General features: G+C 40.0%; 1 protein-coding gene across 1 annotated transcript in view; it reads right to left on the bottom strand.

The window, feature by feature from the left end:
- Nucleotides 1–13,321: 13,321 nt before the first annotated feature.
- Nucleotides 13,322–19,960, bottom strand: part of urb1 (URB1 ribosome biogenesis homolog) — a 108,403-nt gene continuing 101,764 nt past the window's right edge. Inside the window, exons 38-39 of the mRNA XM_059968671.1 lie at nucleotides 18,337–18,921; nucleotides 13,322–15,266 (exon numbers count right to left, since the gene is read on the bottom strand). Coding sequence (XP_059824654.1) covers nucleotides 15,058–15,266; nucleotides 18,337–18,921 — 794 coding nt within the window. The 3' untranslated portion in view covers nucleotides 13,322–15,057. The remainder of the gene's footprint in view (nucleotides 15,267–18,336; nucleotides 18,922–19,960) is intronic.

Genomic DNA, 19,960 nt, shown 5'->3' with positions numbered 1-19,960 from the left:
GCTCCTTAGCTCTTCATTTTGTATTTTGTTATTTTAAGAATGTGACATTGTTGCCTGTCAGTAAAGTGCAAGCTGCATCCATAATTTGCAGATAGAAATTGTTAGTCACGCCTGACATTAGAAATATGGAGAACAATTGCTCCATACAACTACAGTAAATCCTGGTTAGTTTTACATGGAATATTTGCATAATCGAAAGAGCAATGGTGGAAATAAAGTAAATCCTTCCAAATCCTTTCTAAAAATATTTTCACTTAACATTTTCTTTTATAATTTATAGATAAGCATTTACATGTGCCATATCTCAAGGAGTAAGTTATCATGAAATTGTTTCATTTCTTTTAATTATCCCTGTCATTATTTCTCATCAACTAATTGCTATTTATGTTGCACATATTTCCAGCTATCTTCTCATAGCGATGTCTCTTTATCTAAGATATTGCTGTTATTTACTCTTCTCCTTATATTAAGTTTTTCTGCATTATGTATTTCCTAATCTAATAATTTGACTTTAATATGTTGCCAAGTCACAAAGTAGTGTAACGTGAGCAAAACCATCTGACCCATTTATGTATAATCCAGAAAAGTTTTATCACAGTGCTCATTAATATATCCAGGATATCTAGAATGTTACTTCAGAAATTGATCACAGTCTGTTTGATTATATCCCTGGCATTGGAAACAAAATCAGGTTTATTATCACTGCCATGTGTCGTGAAATTTGTCAATTTAGCAGCAGCAATTCAATGCAATACATACTTTGGAAGAAGAAGAAAAATAATAATAAAATATAATAATATATGAGTAAGTAAATCAATTACAGTATATGTAAATTGAATAGATTAAGATTCGTGCAAAAACAATATATATATTTATATATATATTTTTCACTATATATATATATATATATATATATATATATAGGTTTTTGCACTATAAAAAATAACATATTAAAAAAGTGAGGTAGTGTTCTTGGGTTCAATGCCATTTGGGAATCAGATGCCAGAGGGGAAGAAGCTGTTCCTGAATTGCTGAGTGTGTGCTGTCAGGCTTCTGTATCTCCTACCTGATGGTAACAGTGAGAAAAGGGCATGCCCTGGGTGCTGGAGGCCCTTAATAATGGACGCTGCCTTTCTGAGGCACTGCTCCTTGAAGATGTCCTGGGTACTTTGTAGGCTAGTACCCAAGACGGAGCCAACTAAATTTACAGCTTCTTTCGGTCTTGTGTTGTCATAGATCCAATGTCACCCCCCACCTCATTCGAAATTGTCTCTTCATCCTTGAAATAGCCCTCTGCAAATCATACCTAGTTTTTTGGCATAGACTTGGGTCGCAAGTCTTGAATACCACAGATCTAGCCTTCAGCAGATGACGTATCTCCTGGTTCATCCATGGCTTTTGGTTTGGGAATGTACAGGAAGTCTTCGTGGGCACACATTCATCCACACAAGTTTTAATGAAGTCGGTAACAACTGCAGCGTACTCATCCAGCTCTGAAGATGAATCCCTGAATACAGTCCAGTCCACTGATACAAAGCAGTCCTGTAGGCGCTCCTGTGCTTCCCTTGTCCATATCTTCTTGGTCCTCACTTCTGGTGCTGCAGTCTTCAGTATCTGCCTGTACTCAGGGAGTAGAAGTACAGCCAGGAGATCAGACTTGCTGAAGCAAGGGTGTGGAATAGCTCGGTAGGCATTCTTGATGGTAGTGTAACAGTGGTCAACTGTGTTGTTTCCCCGGTATTGCAAGTGATCTGTTGATTTTTTTCAGTCTGGCTTGGTTAAAATCCCCCAAACCGATGGTGAAGGCATTAGGGTGCAATGTTTTCTGCATGTTGATCCCATTGCTCAGATCATCTAAAGCCTGCTTGACATTGGCCTGCAGTGAAATACATACCACTACCAAAATGATCCGAGTAATCTCCCGCAGTAGGTAAAATGGACTGCACTTAACTGTTAGATATTCCAGCTCTGGTGAGCAGATCTGGGATAGCACTGATACATTTGTGCACCAAGATGAGTTGACCATGAGGCATACTCCACTACCTCTACTTTTGAGAGACACCATAGATCTATCCTGAAGGTGTACAGCAAAATCCATTGATCTGAATCGCTGCATCCAGTATGGAAGGGGTTAACCATGATTTCGTGAAACAAAGGACTTAGAAAGTGTAATACTTTCCTTGTAAGAGGATTATTCTTATTTTCATATTCATCTAATCCCTGTTCACTCTTACCATATCTATGCCCAGTGCATCTCCACTTCACAGCTTATCTCACAATTCATATTTCTGATCTAGTGCTAATGCATGAAGTAGGTATCAGAGTTCATCTTTCAAAAACCACATATCTCATCAGAAATAGAAACATTCCTTAATTTGACCTCTGTAACCACTGTAAGGTACCCAACTTCTCTCTCCAAGTTTTTCATTTGTCACACTTACAGATCCCAAAATTTAGTTAATTTCTGCAGTTTATAAACAACAGTAAAGGCTTTCTGAATAGTCAAAAATAATATACTCTGTGTATGTGACTGAGATAAAACATCTCCCTTCATCTTATCTGCAACATTTAATACAGTTGGGTTCAATGTCCTTTTGCCGTTCAGCTGGTAGGGGCAATCTCTTTATATACAGAATCAGTGGGACATCAGTGACTGCCATGCACTTTGCTTCACAGAACCATGGCTCGAACACACCATTTAGATGGTGTGCTGCAGCCCGATGGCTTCATCATTTTCCACAAGCATGGGACAGCTCAGTCTTTTAAAGGTAGAGGAGGTGGAGTACGCTTTGTGATTAACTCTTCGTGGTGCACAGTCTTTGTCATTCTTCCTCAGTCCTGCTCACGTGACTCGGAGTACTGAGCAGTCAAATGTCGTCCATTTTATGTGCTGAGGGTGTTTTCCACTGTCATCCTGGTAGCGGTGTATATTCCCTCTCAGGCCAACATCAGGCAGGCTCCTGGAGGAGCTGAGCACCATGATCAGCAGACACAAAACAGCACACCCTGATGCCTTCCCTATCACTGTGGGGGTTTCTACCAGGCCAGCTTGAAGAAGTCTCTGAACAACTATCAGCACATATCACCTGTGGAACCTGAGGAGCCAATACACTCGACCACCGTTATATCACTATCAAGAATGTCCGCACTTTGAAAAGTCTGACTACCTGGGCTGTATTTCTACTCCCAGTGTTTAGGCAGAGACTAAAGACTGGAACAATAATGGTGAGGACCAAGCGGTATGGTGGAGGAGCGCTTACAGGACTGCTTTGAGTCAGTAAGTTGGAGAATATTCATCCTTGGACATGTCTGGTATGTTCTCGATGGCACACACAGGTTTTGATGAAGTCTGTGACAACTGTGGTGTATTAATTCAGACTCCATCAAAAGCAAATGTATGAACGAGGAGCTTCATAGCCTGTTGAGGGTTAGATCTGTGGCATTTAAGACCGGTGATCCAAAACTATATAAGAAGTCCAGGTACAACCCATGGAAGGCAAAAGTATAACAATTCTGATTGAAGTTAGAGATGGAATTAGATGTACGTCAGCTCTGGCAGGATTTGCAGGTCATTACTTCATACAAGCTGAAACCTAAGATCATGAATGGCTGTGATGATTCACTCCCAGATGAACTCAACACCTTTTATGCATACTTTGAAAGGAAGACTGAAACTACACCTGTGTGAATCCCTACAGCATTTTGTGACCTTATGATCTCGGCCCTGGAGGCTGGCATCAGAGCATCTTTCAAGAGGGTGAACCCTTGCAAGATGTCAGGTCCTGGTGGTGTATCTGGTCGGGCACTGGAAACCTATGCCAACCAACTGGTGGGAGTGTTCAAGGACTGCTTCAATTTCTCACTGCTGTAGTTGAAGGTTCCCACCTGTTCTAAAAGGGCACAAATTATACCACTGCCCTAGAGTGGGGTGAGCTGCCTCAATGAATATCACCCAGTTGCACTCAGATCTACTGCGATGAAGTGCTTTGAGAGGTTGCTCATGGCCAGAATCAACTCCTGCCTAACTTGCATTTCCAGAAGGCATTTGATAAGCTGGCACATAAGGGACCTATCCATAAGATAAGGATGCACAGAGTTGGGAACGATGTATTAGCATGGATAGAGGATTGGTTAACTAATAAAAAGCAGAGAGTAGGTGTACTGAGTGTTACTTTGGTTGGCAATCAGTGGTGAGTGGTGTGCCACAGGGGTTGGTGCTGGGACTGCACCTGTTCATGATGTACATTAACGATCTGGAAGAGTGGATTGAGTGTAGTGTATCTAAGTTTGCTGATGATATTAAATTGAGTGGAAAAGCAAATTGTGCAGAAGATAATAAGAGCCTGCAGAGAGATATAGATAAGTTAAGTGACTGGGCAAGGTCTGGTAGATGGAATACAATGTTGGTAAATGTGAGGTCATCTACCTTGGAAAGAAAAATGAAAGAGCTGGTTATTATTTAAATGGTAAAAAATTGCAGCATGCTGCTGTGCAGAGGGATTTGGGAGTGCTTGTGCATGAATCACAAAAGGTTGGCTTGCTGGTGCAGCAGGTCATCAAGAAGGCAAATGGAATGTTGGCCTTCATTGCTAGAGGGATTGAATTTCAGAGTAGGGAGGTTATGCTGCAACTATACAGGGTACTGTTGAGGCCGCACCTGGAGTAGTTTATGCAGTTCTGGTCTCCATACTTGAGGAAGGATATACTGGCTTTAGAGGCGGTGCAGAGGAGGTTCACCAGGTTGATCCCAGAGATGAGCAGGTTAGAGTACGAGGAGAAATTGAGTTGCCTGGGACTATACTCACTGGAATTCAGAAGAATGAGAGGAAATGTTATAGAAACATTTTCTTCTTCTTTGGCTGTCCGTTGATTTTGATGTTGACTGTGCTGAGAGTTTAGTCTCTGCAGGTCCAGAAAATCTACTCCAACATGCCTTGCACAGTAGTAAGACAGGCAGTGTCGTGCCCCCACCATACAGTCTCTCTGGGCTTCCAAATCTGATGCTAAGTGGTACACAGGATTGCAGCAGACTTAGCAGATAAGGAAGCTGCCCCGCAGTGAGAGTTAACTAGTCTAGTGATGCCATCCGTTGACCAACACTCTGGTTTCTCCACATGCCACCAAGATGGCTGTACCATTGACCCTTTTGGATTCATCTGCCACAGACACCATCAGATACCCTGCTGCCGGCGTCCTCGCTGGGTGCAGCCTTTGCCTGAAGAGGCATAACCTACAAAGTAGCAAAGGCATGCTTACCCCTTGACTTAGCTAGCCACGATCCTACTACTAGATCTAGTCTAGTAGTATACCGATGGAACATCACCATCATGGCTAGGTTAGACCTGCCAGAAAATGAATCTCCACCATACTTAGCTAATGTTCAGCCAGTGTCACTCCTACGCTACGGTAAGGTGCCAAGGTAGGATTTTGTTATAGAAAGATATAAAAATAATGAAAGGGATAGATAAGATAGAGGCAGGAAAGTTGATTCCACTGGTAGGTGAGACTAGAACTAGGGGACATAGCCTTAAGATTTGGGGGAGTAGATTTAGGATGGAGATGAGGAGGAACTGCTTTTCCCAGAGAGTGGCGAATCGGTGGATTTCTCTTCCCAGTGAAGCAGTGGAGGCTACCTCAGTAAATACATTTAAGACAAGGTTAGATAGATGTTTGTATAGTAGGGGAATTAAAGGTTATGGGGAAGGTAAGTAGCCCATGGCCAGATCTTATTGAATGGAGGAGCAGGCTCAACAGACCAGATAGCCTACCCCTGCTCCTATTTCTCATGTTCTAAGCATCAGACCTGGACCTGCAGTGATTTGCCTTAAACCACAATAGGCTTCCAAGTGGGTACAATCTCACTGGCTTTTCACTTGACCTTGGATAACCTAGACAAAAGCAATACATATGTCAGGCTACTGTTTACAGCTCAGTGTTCAACACAATCATATCTTCAGTTCTAATCACCAAAACCTGGGCCTCCGTACCTCACTCTGCAACTGGATCCGTGAAATACCCATCATGTGACCACAATCAGTGAGCATCAGAAATAACATCTCTTCACTGGACAATCAACACTAGCATCCTAAGGGTACATACTTAGCCCACTGCTCTGCACTCTCCAAAGCCATGACTGTGTGACTAGGCACAGTTCAAACATCATCGATAAACTTGCCAATAACACAACTATTCATGGCAGAGCTTCAGATGATGATGAGGGTTGTTGCAATAGCAACCTTGCATTCAACGTCAGTAGACCAAGGAATTGACTGTAGACTTCAGAATGGGAAAGTCAAGGGAACACACACCAGTCCTCATTGAGAGATGAGCAGTGGAAAGGGTGAGCAGTTTCAAGTTCAGAATCAGAATCAGGTTTAATATCATCGGCATATGTTGTGAAATTTGTTAAATTTGTGGTAGCAGTACAATTCAATACGTGATAATATAGAGCAAAAACTGTGAATTACAGTAAATATATATCTATTTTATATATTTATTCTGGATTTGAACCCAAGACCACTGGCTGGCTGTATATGTTAAATAGTTAAATAAGTAGTGCAAAAACAGTAATTAAAAAAAAGTAGTGAGGTAGTGTTCATAGTTTGAATGTCCATTCAGAAATCAGATGGGAGAGGGGAAGAAGCTGATCCTGAATCATTGAGTATGTGCCTTTAGGCTTCTGTACTGCTTTCCTGATGGTAACAATGAGAGGAAGGCATGTCCTGGGTGGTGGGGGTCCTTAATGGACGCTGCCTTTTTGAGGTATAGCTCCTTGAAGATGTCTTGGATACTACGGAGGTTAGTACCCATGATGGACCTGACTAATTTTACAACTCCGCAGCTTACTTTGATCCTGTGAAGTAGCCCCTTCCATACCAGATGGTGTTGCAACCAGTTAGAATGCTCTCCACAGTAGATCTCTAGAAATTTGTGAGTGTTTTATGTGGCATACCAAATCTCCTCAAACTCCTAATGAGGTATAGCCACTGTCTTGATTTCTTTATAGCTGCGATGATATGTTGGGACTGTAGGTTAGGTTGGTGTTGTGACACCACTTAACTAGCTGGTATATCTCACTCCTGTGTGGCCTCCTGTCACCATCTGAGATTCTGCCGACAATGGTTTTATCATCAGCAAATGGGGCATTGTCCAGGATTGGAAAAAGCTGCAGAAAGTTGTTAACTCAGCCAGCTCAATCATGGGCACTAGCCTTCCCAGTATCCAGGACACCTTCCAAAGGCAATGCCTTAAGAAGGTGGTATCCATCACCTTTCTTCTCATTGCTACCATTGAGGAGGAGGTACAGGAGCTTGAAGACACAGACAGAGTTTTAGGAACAGCTTCTTCTCCTCTGCTAGCAGATTTCTGAATGGATATGAACTCTTGCACACTACCTTATTTTTTTTTCTCTTTTTGCATTACTTAATATAATTTTTGTATATATTTCTTATTATAATTTATATGTTTATTATGTATTGTAATGTACTGAAGCTGTAAAACAAATTTCATGACATATTGCAGTGATATTAAAAATGATTCTTTTTCAGTTCCCACTGATTCCTGCAGTCAGTACATTCTCCAGAAATAACTGTTCCGCCTTTCCTCACAGGTACTCATTCCTGTTTTTTTTCCCTAATCTAACACAGGATCTTCAAATCAAAACATTTCATTTCTACTGATGATGTCTGTCCTGTTCATCGTTCCCATGATTTTTAAAAAAATATATTTTCCTATCTAATCAATGGACCTTTTTAAAATAACTCTTTCATATTTTCAACATAAATGGTCAAAACTACAGTTTATACACTTTTGGCCAGACCGTTAGAAAAAGGTGAACTACATTTAAAAAAACTTTATTCTTCAACATTTCAATTATATTGACTAGAATAGAAAATAATTATGAAAAAGATGGAGTTTAGAAACCACATCTACAAGCATAAATAAGATGAAGAAAAGTATTTTAAAAGTAATTTCTCAAATGGGTGATACTTCTGATTGGGGGTTCAGTAACTAATTTGAGACGTGAAAGCAGGAAGAATTTATTTGCAAACCATGCAATGCTCTGCTAATCACTGAACCAGTAGCTATTTGTTTCTTAAGAAAAAAGTGGATGAGTATTTGAAACAGAGTTCAAGCACATGAGAAGATAATGGGGCAGTGTGATTGCTTAGACAATAACACATTTGGATGATGAAACTTCAGTGCCACCATCTAACATGGTTCCATTTTTACCCAATTTCCCTTGATCCCTGAAGACTGCTAGTCAAACATCGTCTTGTATTAGTCACAGCATTCTCCAGCTCAGTAATGAGAAGACATATGCCATTATCTTTTCTATCTGCTGCAAAGTTTGTTCCTTAACTACTGATTCCATCATGTACCCCTGCCTCTCAGTCCAAGTCAAGTTGATGACAGCCCTAGTATTTGATTCAACTCTGGGTCAAAGCCTATTCATCAGCAATCATATTATGTTCCTGTGCAGATGTGTGTGGCATCCGTCCGTCTTGTGAGGCCATGGATCTGCACCTGGAGTTTCCAGGGCACAGGCCTGGGCAGGGTTGTATGGGAGACCAGCAGTTGCCCAAGCTGCAGGCCTTCTCCTCTCCACGCCAACAAGTGTCCAAGTGAAGGACACTAGGACCCATGCAGCTTGGCACCGGTGTCGTCGCAGAGCAATGTTTTGTTAAGTGCCTTGCTCAAGGACACACCTCAGCTGAGGCTCGAACCAGTGACCTTCAGGTTACTAGTCTGATGCCTTGCCCACTAGGCCACGCGCCAACACTCCTGTGCAGATACAGTAAACTTATTTCTTCACTTTACTGGAATTTTACTTTATCTTTAACCAGACTTTGTTGTTTGAACATTGTCCTTCCTATCTCAACAACATCATCCTCCATAATCATTGTTTGCCTGTTAGCCTGTCTTTTTACTCACTTACATAAAAAACAAGATTCAGAATGAGAAGCAGGTTTATTATCACTATTATATGTCATGTAATTTGTTGTTTCGCAGCAGCATTACATTTAAAAATTAATGGTCAGCAAGAAATATAAAAATAAATAAATAGTGTGAGAAGAGAGCAAAATAGTGAGGTAGTGTTCATGAACTGTTGAGAAATCTGATGGCAGAGGGGAAGAAGCTGTTCCTAATACATTGAAAGTGTCTTTAGGCTCCTGTGCCTCCACCGTGATAGTAGAAATGAGAAAAGGGCATGTCCTGGGTGGTATGGGTCCTTTAATGACTGACATTGCCTTCTGGAGGCACTGCCTTTTGAAGATGCCTTCAATATTTTAAATGTAAAATCTTCACCCTTATTTCAAAATTGCTCCAATTTTCCCCGCAGTTTGCCTCAACTGTTTCTTTCTGCGTCCAAGGCATTATTTGTAAATCTATTTACAAGCATTTGGTTCTGCATTGTAAAAGTGATTGCATTGCTAATCATTGTTTACACACTATACTAAGACAAGGGAATCAAACCCCAATTGATCAATTGGTGGCACTCCCACCACTGAGACAGCTGGGAGTACAGGTTCTGGGCACAGATCATTACAGCTGCATTATTAGTGAAAAAAATCATTGCACTGAACATGTTATCTCTTGGGAACTAAGCTGGATGTCATGCCAGGTAACTTGTAAATAATCTATTGCCTTTATTAGTCAAGCAAATGAGTTCACGTGTCAGACAGCTGAATAGAACTCCAGTTAGGCCACGTCAGGAGCACTGCATTCAATTATGGTCACTCAGTTATAGGAAGGATGTGGAGGCTTTGGAGAGGGTGCAGAAGAGGTTTACCAGGATGCTGCTTGGATTAGAGAGCACGTGTTATAAAGAGAATCTGGACAAACTGGGGTAGTTTCTCTGAAGCAGTGGAGGCGGAGGAGATTTGATATACTGTATATATGAGAGATATTGATAGAGAAACTGCATCATTTCGCTACTGTTGAAATGTCTAATACTAGAGGGCATGGTGAGAGAGTGTAATTTCAAAGAATATGCCTGGGGCAAGTATTTGTACACAGAGAGTGGCAGGTACCAGGAACGTGCTGCCTGGGGTACTGATGGATGCAAATACGATAGAGGCTCTCAGACAGGCATATTCATGTGTAGGGAATGGAAAGACATCCACCTTGTGTAATAGAAGAGATTAGTTTAGTTGAGCATTTGATTACTGATTTATTTAGTTCGGCACTACATTGAAGGCTGAAGGACCTGCCCCTAAGCTGCCCTGCTCTGTGTACTAATCCTATGGAACTACTTTTGGCAATGATGTGGAAGAATTCTTGTATTTCCTCGTCAAGATTCCTGTAGAAACACATGGCAAATACAGCAGCTATTGAACTATCATATCCATGCTAGCCAAAAATTGAAATTTATGTTACTTGTTTTGTTATTATTTTACTCTGGACTTCAATACACTGGGTAATGAATACAGTATGAACGGCATGCACAATGAGTTTTTCACTGTACCTTGTACATGCTACAATAATAAACCAATTCCAATAGTCACTCCCAGGATTTGGTCGAATACCTTGTAACTTAAGCTATTCAAAAATTCAATGAGTGGTTTCTAAATGCAATGAGTATGTCAGCTTTTACTATCCAATCAGTGAGCTTGAGACCTTCATTATGGGTTTAGAAACTTCTTCTCAACTTCATTCAAATCTTCCTAATAATGAACTAACTTTAATCTATGCCCTGGGTGCCTTGTTGCGAACAGTATCCATCCTTGGTACTCCCACCACACTCTTCTCACTACTAGACCAGGCAGAAGACGCTTACTGTTTATTTTTTTCTGTAGATGCTGTTTGATCTACTAAGCTCCTCCAGCATTGTGTGTATGTTTTTGCTTTGGAATTCCAGCATTTGCAGACTTTTTTGTTTGCTAACTTCACTCAATTTCACTTGCCCCATCATTGAAATGTTCCCACATCCTATGTTCTCAATAATTATTGATTATTTATTATTACGTTTTTCTTTCTTTTTGTATTTGCAGTTTGTTGTCTTTCGCACTCTGGTTGTATGCCCACAAGAAAATGAATCTCAGAGTTCTATATGGTGACATATACAGTGCCTATAAAAAGTATTCACTCCCGCCCCAGAAGTTTACATTTTATTGTATTACAACACTGAATCATGGTGGATTTAATTTGGCTTTTTTGACACTGATCAACAGAAACTCTTCTGTGTCAAAGAGAAAACAGATCCCTACAAAGTGATCGAACTTATTTAGAAATATAAAATAAAAAATAATGTATGCATAATTACTCACCTCCTTCAAGTCAGTATTTAGTGGATGCACCTTTGGCAGCAATTATAGCCTTGAGTCTGTGTGGATAGGTCTCTATCAACTTTGCACAGCTGGACACTGCAATTTTTCCCCATTTTTCTTCACAAAACTGCTCAAGCTCTGTCAGTTTGCATGGGGATTATTGGTGAACAGCCCTTTTCAAGTCCAGCCACAAGTTCTTGATTGGATTGTGGTCTGAACTTTGATTTGCCCACTCCAGGACATTAACTTTGTTGTTCTTAAGCCATTCCTGTGTAGCTTTGGCTTTAAGCTTGGGTCTTATCTTACTGGAAAACAAATATTCTCCCAAGTCGTAGTTCTCTAGCAGACGGCATCAGTTTTTCCTCCAGGATTTCCCTGCATTTTGCTACAATGAAGCATCCTCACAGCATGATGCAGTCATCACCAAACTTCACGGTAGGGATGGTATGTTTTTGATGATGTGGTTATATTTACTCTGATGGCCAAAAAGCTCACTTTTGGTTTCATCAAACCATAGAACCTTTGTCCAGATGACTTCAGTCTCTCACATCCCTTCTGGCAAACTCGAGCCAAAACTTGAAGTGAGTTTTTTTTTCCAACAGTGGCTTTCTCTTTGCCACTCTCCCATAAAGCTGCAACTGGTGAAGCACCCGGGCAACAGATGGTGTATAGGTAGTTTCTCCCATCTCAGCTCCTGAACCTTTTAACTCCTGCAGAGTTGTCATACATCTCTTGGGGGCCTCCTTCACTAGTTCCCTTTATGTACGGTCACTCAGTTTTTGAGGACAGCCTGCTCTAGGCAGATTTACAGCGGTGTCACACTCTTTCCATTTCTTGATGATTGATCTAACTGTACTCCAAGGGATATTTAATGACTTGTAAATTTTCTTGTATCCGTCTCCTGACTTGTGCTTTTCAGTAACTTTTTTGTGGAGTTGCTTGCAGTGTTCTTTTGCTTTCATGGTGACTCATCAGCAATTGGGTAGGTGTATTTTTACTATAATTATTTGAAACACCTTGACTGCACATAGGTGATTGCCATTTAACTAATTGTTAGACTTCTAAAACCAGTTGGGTGAACCAGTGATGATTTGGTGTGTCATGTTAAAGAGGGTGAATAACTATACAATCATTTTGTGTTTTCCATTTGTAATTAAATTAGATCGCTTTGTGGAGATGTTTTCACTTTGACAAGAGTATTTTTTTTCTGTTGATCAGTGTCAAAAATAGCCAAATTAAATCCACTGTGGTTCAATGTTGTAAAACAATAAAACAAAAACTTCCAAGGGGGAAATAATAATTTTTATAGGCACTGTATGTACCTTGAAAAATTTACTTTTAATTTTAATCTTTACTGAAGGGAACAAAGTGTCCCCGTTTTAATACTTACTTAAATATTGTTGTTCTGTCATTTTGACGAGTCCGACTCTTTGTGATCTCATGGACCATAGGGTCTTCTTGGTAAGGTACAGAAGTAGATTACCAGGTTGGGACCTGGCTGGGTTTCAACTCAGGACCATCTGCCTTGAAGTCCAGTACTGATGCCACTACACCACCAACCAACCTAACATTTAATACACCACAATTACTCTGAGCTCCAAACAAAAAAAGAGCATTAGCCTACAGTTTCAGTTCATTTACTATCATATTGTAGCTCCTGAAAGGAACAGAAAATGATCGTCATTGCTTCAGTATTCACTACGGAAAAGGACCTTGGCTTTGCTTCAGTATTCATTAAGGCAAAGGTCCTTGGTGATTGTAGGGATGACTTACAGCAGACTGAAAAGCTTGAGCATATAGACATTAAGAAAGAGGATGTGCTGGAGCTTTTGGAAAGCATCAAGTTGGATAAGCTCACCAGGACCGGATGAGATGTACCCCAGGCTACTGTGGGAGGCAAGGGAGGAGGTTATTGAGTCTCTGGCAATGATCTTAGCATCATCAATGGGGACAGGATTGGTTCCAGAGGATTGGAGGGTTGCAGATGTTGTTTCCCTATTCAAGAAAGGGAGTAGAGATAAACCAGGAAATTATAGACCAGTGAGTCTTACTTCAGTGGTTGGTAAGTTGATGGAGAAGATCCTGCAAGGCAGGATTTATGAACATTTGGAGAGGCATAATATTATTATGAATAGTCAGCATGGCTTTGTCAAAGGCATGTTGTGCCTGACCAGCCAATTAAATTTTTTGAGGATGTGACTAAATACATTGATAAAGGTAGAGCAGTAGATGTAATGTATATGGATTTCAGCAAGGCATTTGATAAGGTACCCCATGAAAAAGTAAGGAGACATGGGATCCAAGGGGACCTGGCTTTATGGGTCCAGAATTGGTTTGTACACAGAAACAAAGAGTGGTTGTAGACTGGTCATTTTCTGCATGGAGGTTGGTGATCAGTGGTGTGTCTCAGGGATCTGTTCTGGGACCCCTTCTCTTTGTGATTTTTATAATTGACCTGGATGAGGGAGTGGAGGGATGGGTTAGTAAATTTGCTGATGACTCAAAGGTTGGGGATGTTGTGGATAGTGTAGAGGGTTATTAGAGGTTACAGTGAGTCACTGATAGGATGCAAAACTGGGCTGAGAAGTGGCAGATGGAGTTCAACCCAGATAAGCATGAGGTGGTTCATTTTGGTAGGTCAAATATGATGGCAGAATATAGTATTAGTGGTAAGACTCTTGCAGTGTGGAGGATCAAAGGGATCTTGGGGTCCAACTCATTGGACACTCAAAGCTGCTGCACAGATTGACTCTAGTTAAGCAGGCATACAGTGCATTGGCCTTCATCAACCATGGGATTGAGTTCAAGAGCTAAGAGGTAATGTTACAGCTATATTGGACCCTGGTCAGACCCCACTTGGAGCCACACTGCCTCTAAGTAAGCCTTTCTTTATAAAAAAAAACAACCAAAAGTATAATACACGTCACCAAAATGCTATGTTCTATCTCTCTTGCAATAAAGACTAGTGTAGCACATGACACCCAACTGCTTGCTGTACTTTAATGTTCACTTCATGTTTCTTCAACAGAAGAAATATGAAGGTCAGGCAGAGCTCTCTGCAGTTCTGTTCTTCAGGTGAATGTCAAATGTCTCATAGGCCTACTTAATGGAAATGCAGGGAAGTTTCTTAAGTCTTGGCCAATGTTTATCCTTCAATCAGTATTAATAAAAAAAAGATTATCTGGTCATTATCACATTTCTATTTCAGGACACTGCTGTACAGAAAGTGACGTGCATTTACAGTAGTAGTTACAACACAAAAATAGTAAAGCATTTAGAAATGCTCTGAAGTTGACAAAGATGTGATATAAATAAAAAGCTTATCACAGTACTTTTATAAAGATGTGATATAAATGTAGTTTTAAAGTGTTTTTGTTTAATGTAGTATTATTTAAAGAAATGCTCTCTCTTCAACTGTAAGTCATATAGGTGATGGAAAATAAAGGCTAAAATAGTCCCAGTCAAAACTGCAGATGTCTCATTGATTACCTGAAGCATCAAATGAAAAATCTGAACCCATAATATTTATAAACCATAATAAATGTTAGTATAATACTGTTTAACTTTTCATTTGCAAAGTAACTAGTATTTATAGAGTAATAATTTATTTAAAACATTTAATAAAAATAATTTTTAAAAAAGCATTTTCAATGCTGACAGATCAGTATCCAAAATAATGCACATCTTGACAATGCTGAAAATATTCAATTTTATGACCATACTTTTCCCATCTTTTAGCAAAATAAAATGTGAATTTGAAAGTGTAACTAAAGAGATAGTTTTCTGACTATTGCCTTTCAGTAAGGAAATAGATGTCTCGACAGAGAGATACAAGAGCATCAGTCGGCTTCTGGTTTTCTTTTGGATTCCTGTCAAATCGCTGTGTTACTTCAGTGGCTTCTAAGATCAAGGTTACATGAGATGGTAAGAGCTGAGGCTTCTGACCTCCAAGCCATAAATCCCACAAGTAGTCAGACAAAAGAACCAGTGCTGTGGCTGTAAGAAAACATAGAATTAGCATTAAAATGTCCATGGCAAATGAAATAGCAATTCACTTATGACACAGGATAATTCTGTCATTTTGTGGTATGTGGTACCTTCCTGTGGAGGTGCATGTTTTTTTCATTAACTGAGAGAGTGGTTTATGTCCTTTCTCAATGCTGCTCATGCTCAGATCTCACCTGTACCTACCTCCATTATCTAATCCAGCTCTCTCAGCCTCTTGGACATCCTTTCACACAAACATTCTTAATATTTTCTTCAGCTACCTAGCAAATTCAGGAAGAATCTTTCTAAGGAACTCCACTCTGATATTTTGTTCAAGGGGCTCAAAATTTCCCACTTTGACCAAGCTCCTTCTCAAATGTCCTAAGGATTCCTTGCAAAATGTTTGATCATTGTGCTCTAATGGAGCTTCTTAGAGTATTTACATCATATAAAAAGAATGTCGTTCTAGTAGGTGCCTGCAAAGATGTATTCACAGTCAAGTCATCGGAGATACTGCTCATTTTTGTATGCAACACTGTAGAGATTAGGAGTTTCCTTACGGTTATCATAGTTGGGAGTGGGTGGGGGGGGGGGGGTGAGAGAAGTGGGGATAAGCTCCGCACACCTCTTAAATGCTCCCGATGGCATGGGTCTCAAATATGACATAGTTAAGTATATTTATTATGTTTAATTACTTTTGAAATGTATTTTAAATGTATTCAGTCATCAGGATGTAAAAGCAATTCAATAGCAGCAAGCTGCCAAAAGGATGCAAAGCTGACTTCAAAGCAAGACTTTATAATTCCCACTGGATGGCTGTGGCTGTGAAACCCTCAGGAAATTTTGACCACCAGTGCTGCAAAGTATACAGTTCTTAGGATAGCATGGGCAGCAAGCCAGATTGTGCACAATTCAGACTCCTAATACTCAATGAGCAAGGAACAGAAAACTCTCATAATATTGGCTGCAAAATCTGTATTAAATATAAATTATAAGTGATAGAAGGTTAAAGAATGCATTATTGAGGAAACATAGTTGTGAAAGCTGAAATGTGAAAATAAGCTCCTGAATTTTCAATTTTTGATGATTACCAGAGTTTAGAGCAATCAGGAATTAAAACAAGGTATATAACATTGATTCCTACACTCAGTATTTTAATTTTTTTTTACATGAAAAATTTAATTTCCTGTGATAACAAATTGACATGTTAACACATCTGTGAAATATTTTAGTGTACAATTCAAATCGAGTTAATAAACAGGCACATTACCACAGGAAATTAAATGCATTCAAACATGGTTTAAAACAATCAGATGTTATCAATAGCATCTGTTAATATTGTACCATCATAAATTATGAGAACAGACCTGTCATTGTCTGAAAGTCAAGGAAGTGTAAATTAGAGTTTAAAAAAAGCAGAAAAGGGGACAATTGATAAATTTTTAAATGAATTCCAAGGATGCGTACTTATCTCACTGGTCTACGCTCATGACTTTGTGACTCGCTGCAGCTCAAACTGCATTACTACACCAATGGCAATACTTTCGTTCTCAGAATCTCAGATGGCAACAAGGAGATGTACAGGACTGAGACAGATCAGGTGGTTGAGTAGTGTTGTAACAACAACCTTGTACACGTCAACAAGATCAAGGAATTGTTTATGGACTTCAGGAAAGGGAAATCAGGAGAACAGACACCAGTCCTCATTGAGAAGTCAGCAGTGGAAAGGGTGATAAGCCTCAGGTTCTTGGGCATCAGCATTGTGGAGGATCTCTTCTAGGCTCAACACATTGATGTCGTCACAAAGCCAGATGCCAGTGGCTTTATTATGAAAATGAGAAGATTTATTATATCACCAAAGATTCTTGTAAATTTCTGTATTTGAATGTTGGAGAATTATCTGACTGGCTGATCACCACTTGGCATGGAGCCTCCAATGCAAGAGACTGCAGAGCATAGTAGACTCAGCCAGTTTCACCATGGGCACAACTCTCTCCAACATTGAGATGGTGTCTCAAGAAAGCGGCACCCATCACTAAACACCCTCACCACCTGGGATAAGCCTGCATTGTGTTACTACCATCGGGAAGGAGGTACAAGAGCCTGAAGACCAAGACTCTATGTATTAGGAACAACTTCGTCCTGTCCATTAGATTTCCAAACAAGAAAACTACTTTGTTATTTGTCTTTTCTTTATTTTTGTAACTGATGGAAATGTTTATGTCTTCCACTGTGTTTCTGCCACGAAACAACATATTTCATGATATATCTCAGTGGTAGTAAATCTTATACCAGTTCCAAAAACCCATCAAGTTGGATTCACAGATCAGTAGAAATATTGGTATTTATTCTCTGGAAATAATGACTTAAATTTAGAAGCCAAATCTTATTGAATCATTATTAGCCAGATCCACTTCAGATGTTAGTAAGCTCACATTCCACCTGGGTAATCTTCAAGCCAAAGTAATAAACATAGAATTTTTTCAATTTTAGGTAAGCCTCATCTTTAGTGCATTTGTCCCCACTTCTCTCTCTTCTTCCATTTCTTCTCCAGCCTTCCCATTTCTATCGCCTTTTCCATGTAACCATCTAGTCTCCTATTACTCATTTCAACCCCTCTCCTGGTTCCATCTGCCCTTCTCTTCTCTTATGGCTTTCATTACCACTTTGCTGACTTAGCAGATTCCAGTTTATCACCCTCCTAGCTGTCTCTATCTTCCCCCTCCCTCTACCATCACCTGGCTCCATCTATAATTTACCTACCTCTGTCTTCCAACACTATCACCTCTCTTCCCCAACTCCCCACCACAGCCCTGACTCATTCGGCCTGTCACCCTTTGGCACTCCTTGGTCCACTGGCCCCTGTCCCACCACTTTCTCTCTCCTCTTCATAATTTTTATCTTCCCATTCCATCCTTTGTCATGGCGTATTGGTTCTCTTCCCCAGGGGGAGCTGCTCAACCCACTGAACTCCCCCAGCAAGTTGTTTGTTGCTCCACTTCAAATTTTGCTTCTTTCAGCTACGTGGTTGGTGGAAATTTTGCCTTTAACAAACACTGATGAAAAATAATATATTTACCTTTTCTTTCGTGATCCTGGCCTTTCAGTGCAGGAAGACAGACTGCTTTGATGACACTTTTGTATATATTGCTGTCTGCCAATCCTTGAACCTCCAGCAGCTGAAGCATGATACAGGTGAAGAGGTGAAAATGGTTCCCTGTCAAGTCATCTCCATTTACACTGTTAGTAACTTTACTATAAAACTGTAGCAGGTGACGCCGTAAAATACTGTCTTTCAAAAGTTCTTGAGTCACAGCAGCGTGCGGCAGGAGATTTCTCTGTAGCCATCCCAATAACGAGAAAGTTTGTGGATCACTAATAGGATTTTCAAGTGCTGACTTTATCACCCATCGAGCTACAACAGATAAGGTTCCTTTAACAGCACTGTCTTCTTCCTCTTGGCTTTCCTGGGCATCATTGGTTTTACTGGGGAGTTCTGCGTCCCAGTTAGTGAATATGGACCTCAAAGAAACTCTGCATTCCTCTAAACAAGACTCATCTGCTTCACTATCTGCATCGTGTTCCATCTCCTCTCTCTTTTTTCTGCCACTCCGAGTAGCTCCCCAACCAAGTCCTTTAGCTTTGTTCTTTTCTTTAATAACTTCTGAAAGAATCATATCAAAGGCAAAATCAGTAATAGCATAAGGGACACAATTTATTTGGGGATAGGTAACCTTTTACTTAGATTTAGGATTACTAATCATCCTGATCAGTAAATGTTTTATCTTTTCTCTAACAGCTTAAATAATTTAATAACGCCTTTATTTTTAAGTACAAGACTTTAAGACTATAGGGCAGTACAGTATACACCCTTTGGCCCACGATGTTGTGCCCACCCTTTAACCTACTCCAAAGATCAATTTAACCTTCCCTGTCACAGAGCCCTCCAATTTTTTCCCATCCATATACCAATCTTTGAAAAACAAATCAGTTATTATGATGTGAATGCTGTTACTTCTTGTTGGGTATCCTTCAGTCACTAGAAAAAAAATTGACAAACCCAAGAATAAAAGATATTGAGTAGCACTGCAAGAAAACAGACACTTTAGCCCACTATTAAGCACCAATTTATACTTATTCCATTTTATTTTTCACACACTATCATCTTCCCCCAAGATTCTACCACTCACCCACACACTTCAGGCAATTTACAGTGAACCATTAACTTATCAATTCTGCACTGGGATGTGGGAAGAAACTTCAGCAGCTAGACGAAATTCACTCAGTCATAGGGTCAATGTCCAAACTCCATGCAGGTAGCCACATCAGAGTTGGGATTGAACTCAGGTTCTGGCAGCGAGACAGCAATTCAACCTGTTGCACCACTGTACAATCCTGCGCCAGCAGATAATTTATAATTTGTCAGTTCATTAAAATTGTCTGACTTTTATGGCCTCGCCTGAAGAACTTCTTTAAATGTAAGAAGCAAATATATCGAGTTAGATGTGCTATCGAACTAGCCTAAACACCTAAACTTTGCAAATAATGGAAGTATCTCTATTTATTGAATTCATTGTGGCTCATCTTAAATAAAGCTTCGAGCATTTATATCTTCTGCTAAAAGGAACACAGTTTGTTTTTGGGGTCATATGGAAGTAACGTACAGCAGATGCTGGAAATCTGAGTAAAGACAGAAAATACAA

Source organism: Hypanus sabinus, chromosome 4 (assembly GCF_030144855.1).
Source record: "Hypanus sabinus isolate sHypSab1 chromosome 4, sHypSab1.hap1, whole genome shotgun sequence".
NCBI lineage: Eukaryota > Metazoa > Chordata > Chondrichthyes > Myliobatiformes > Dasyatidae > Hypanus > Hypanus sabinus.
Note: the sequence above shows the minus strand (reverse complement) of the source record. Positions and strands in the feature narration are given on the sequence as shown.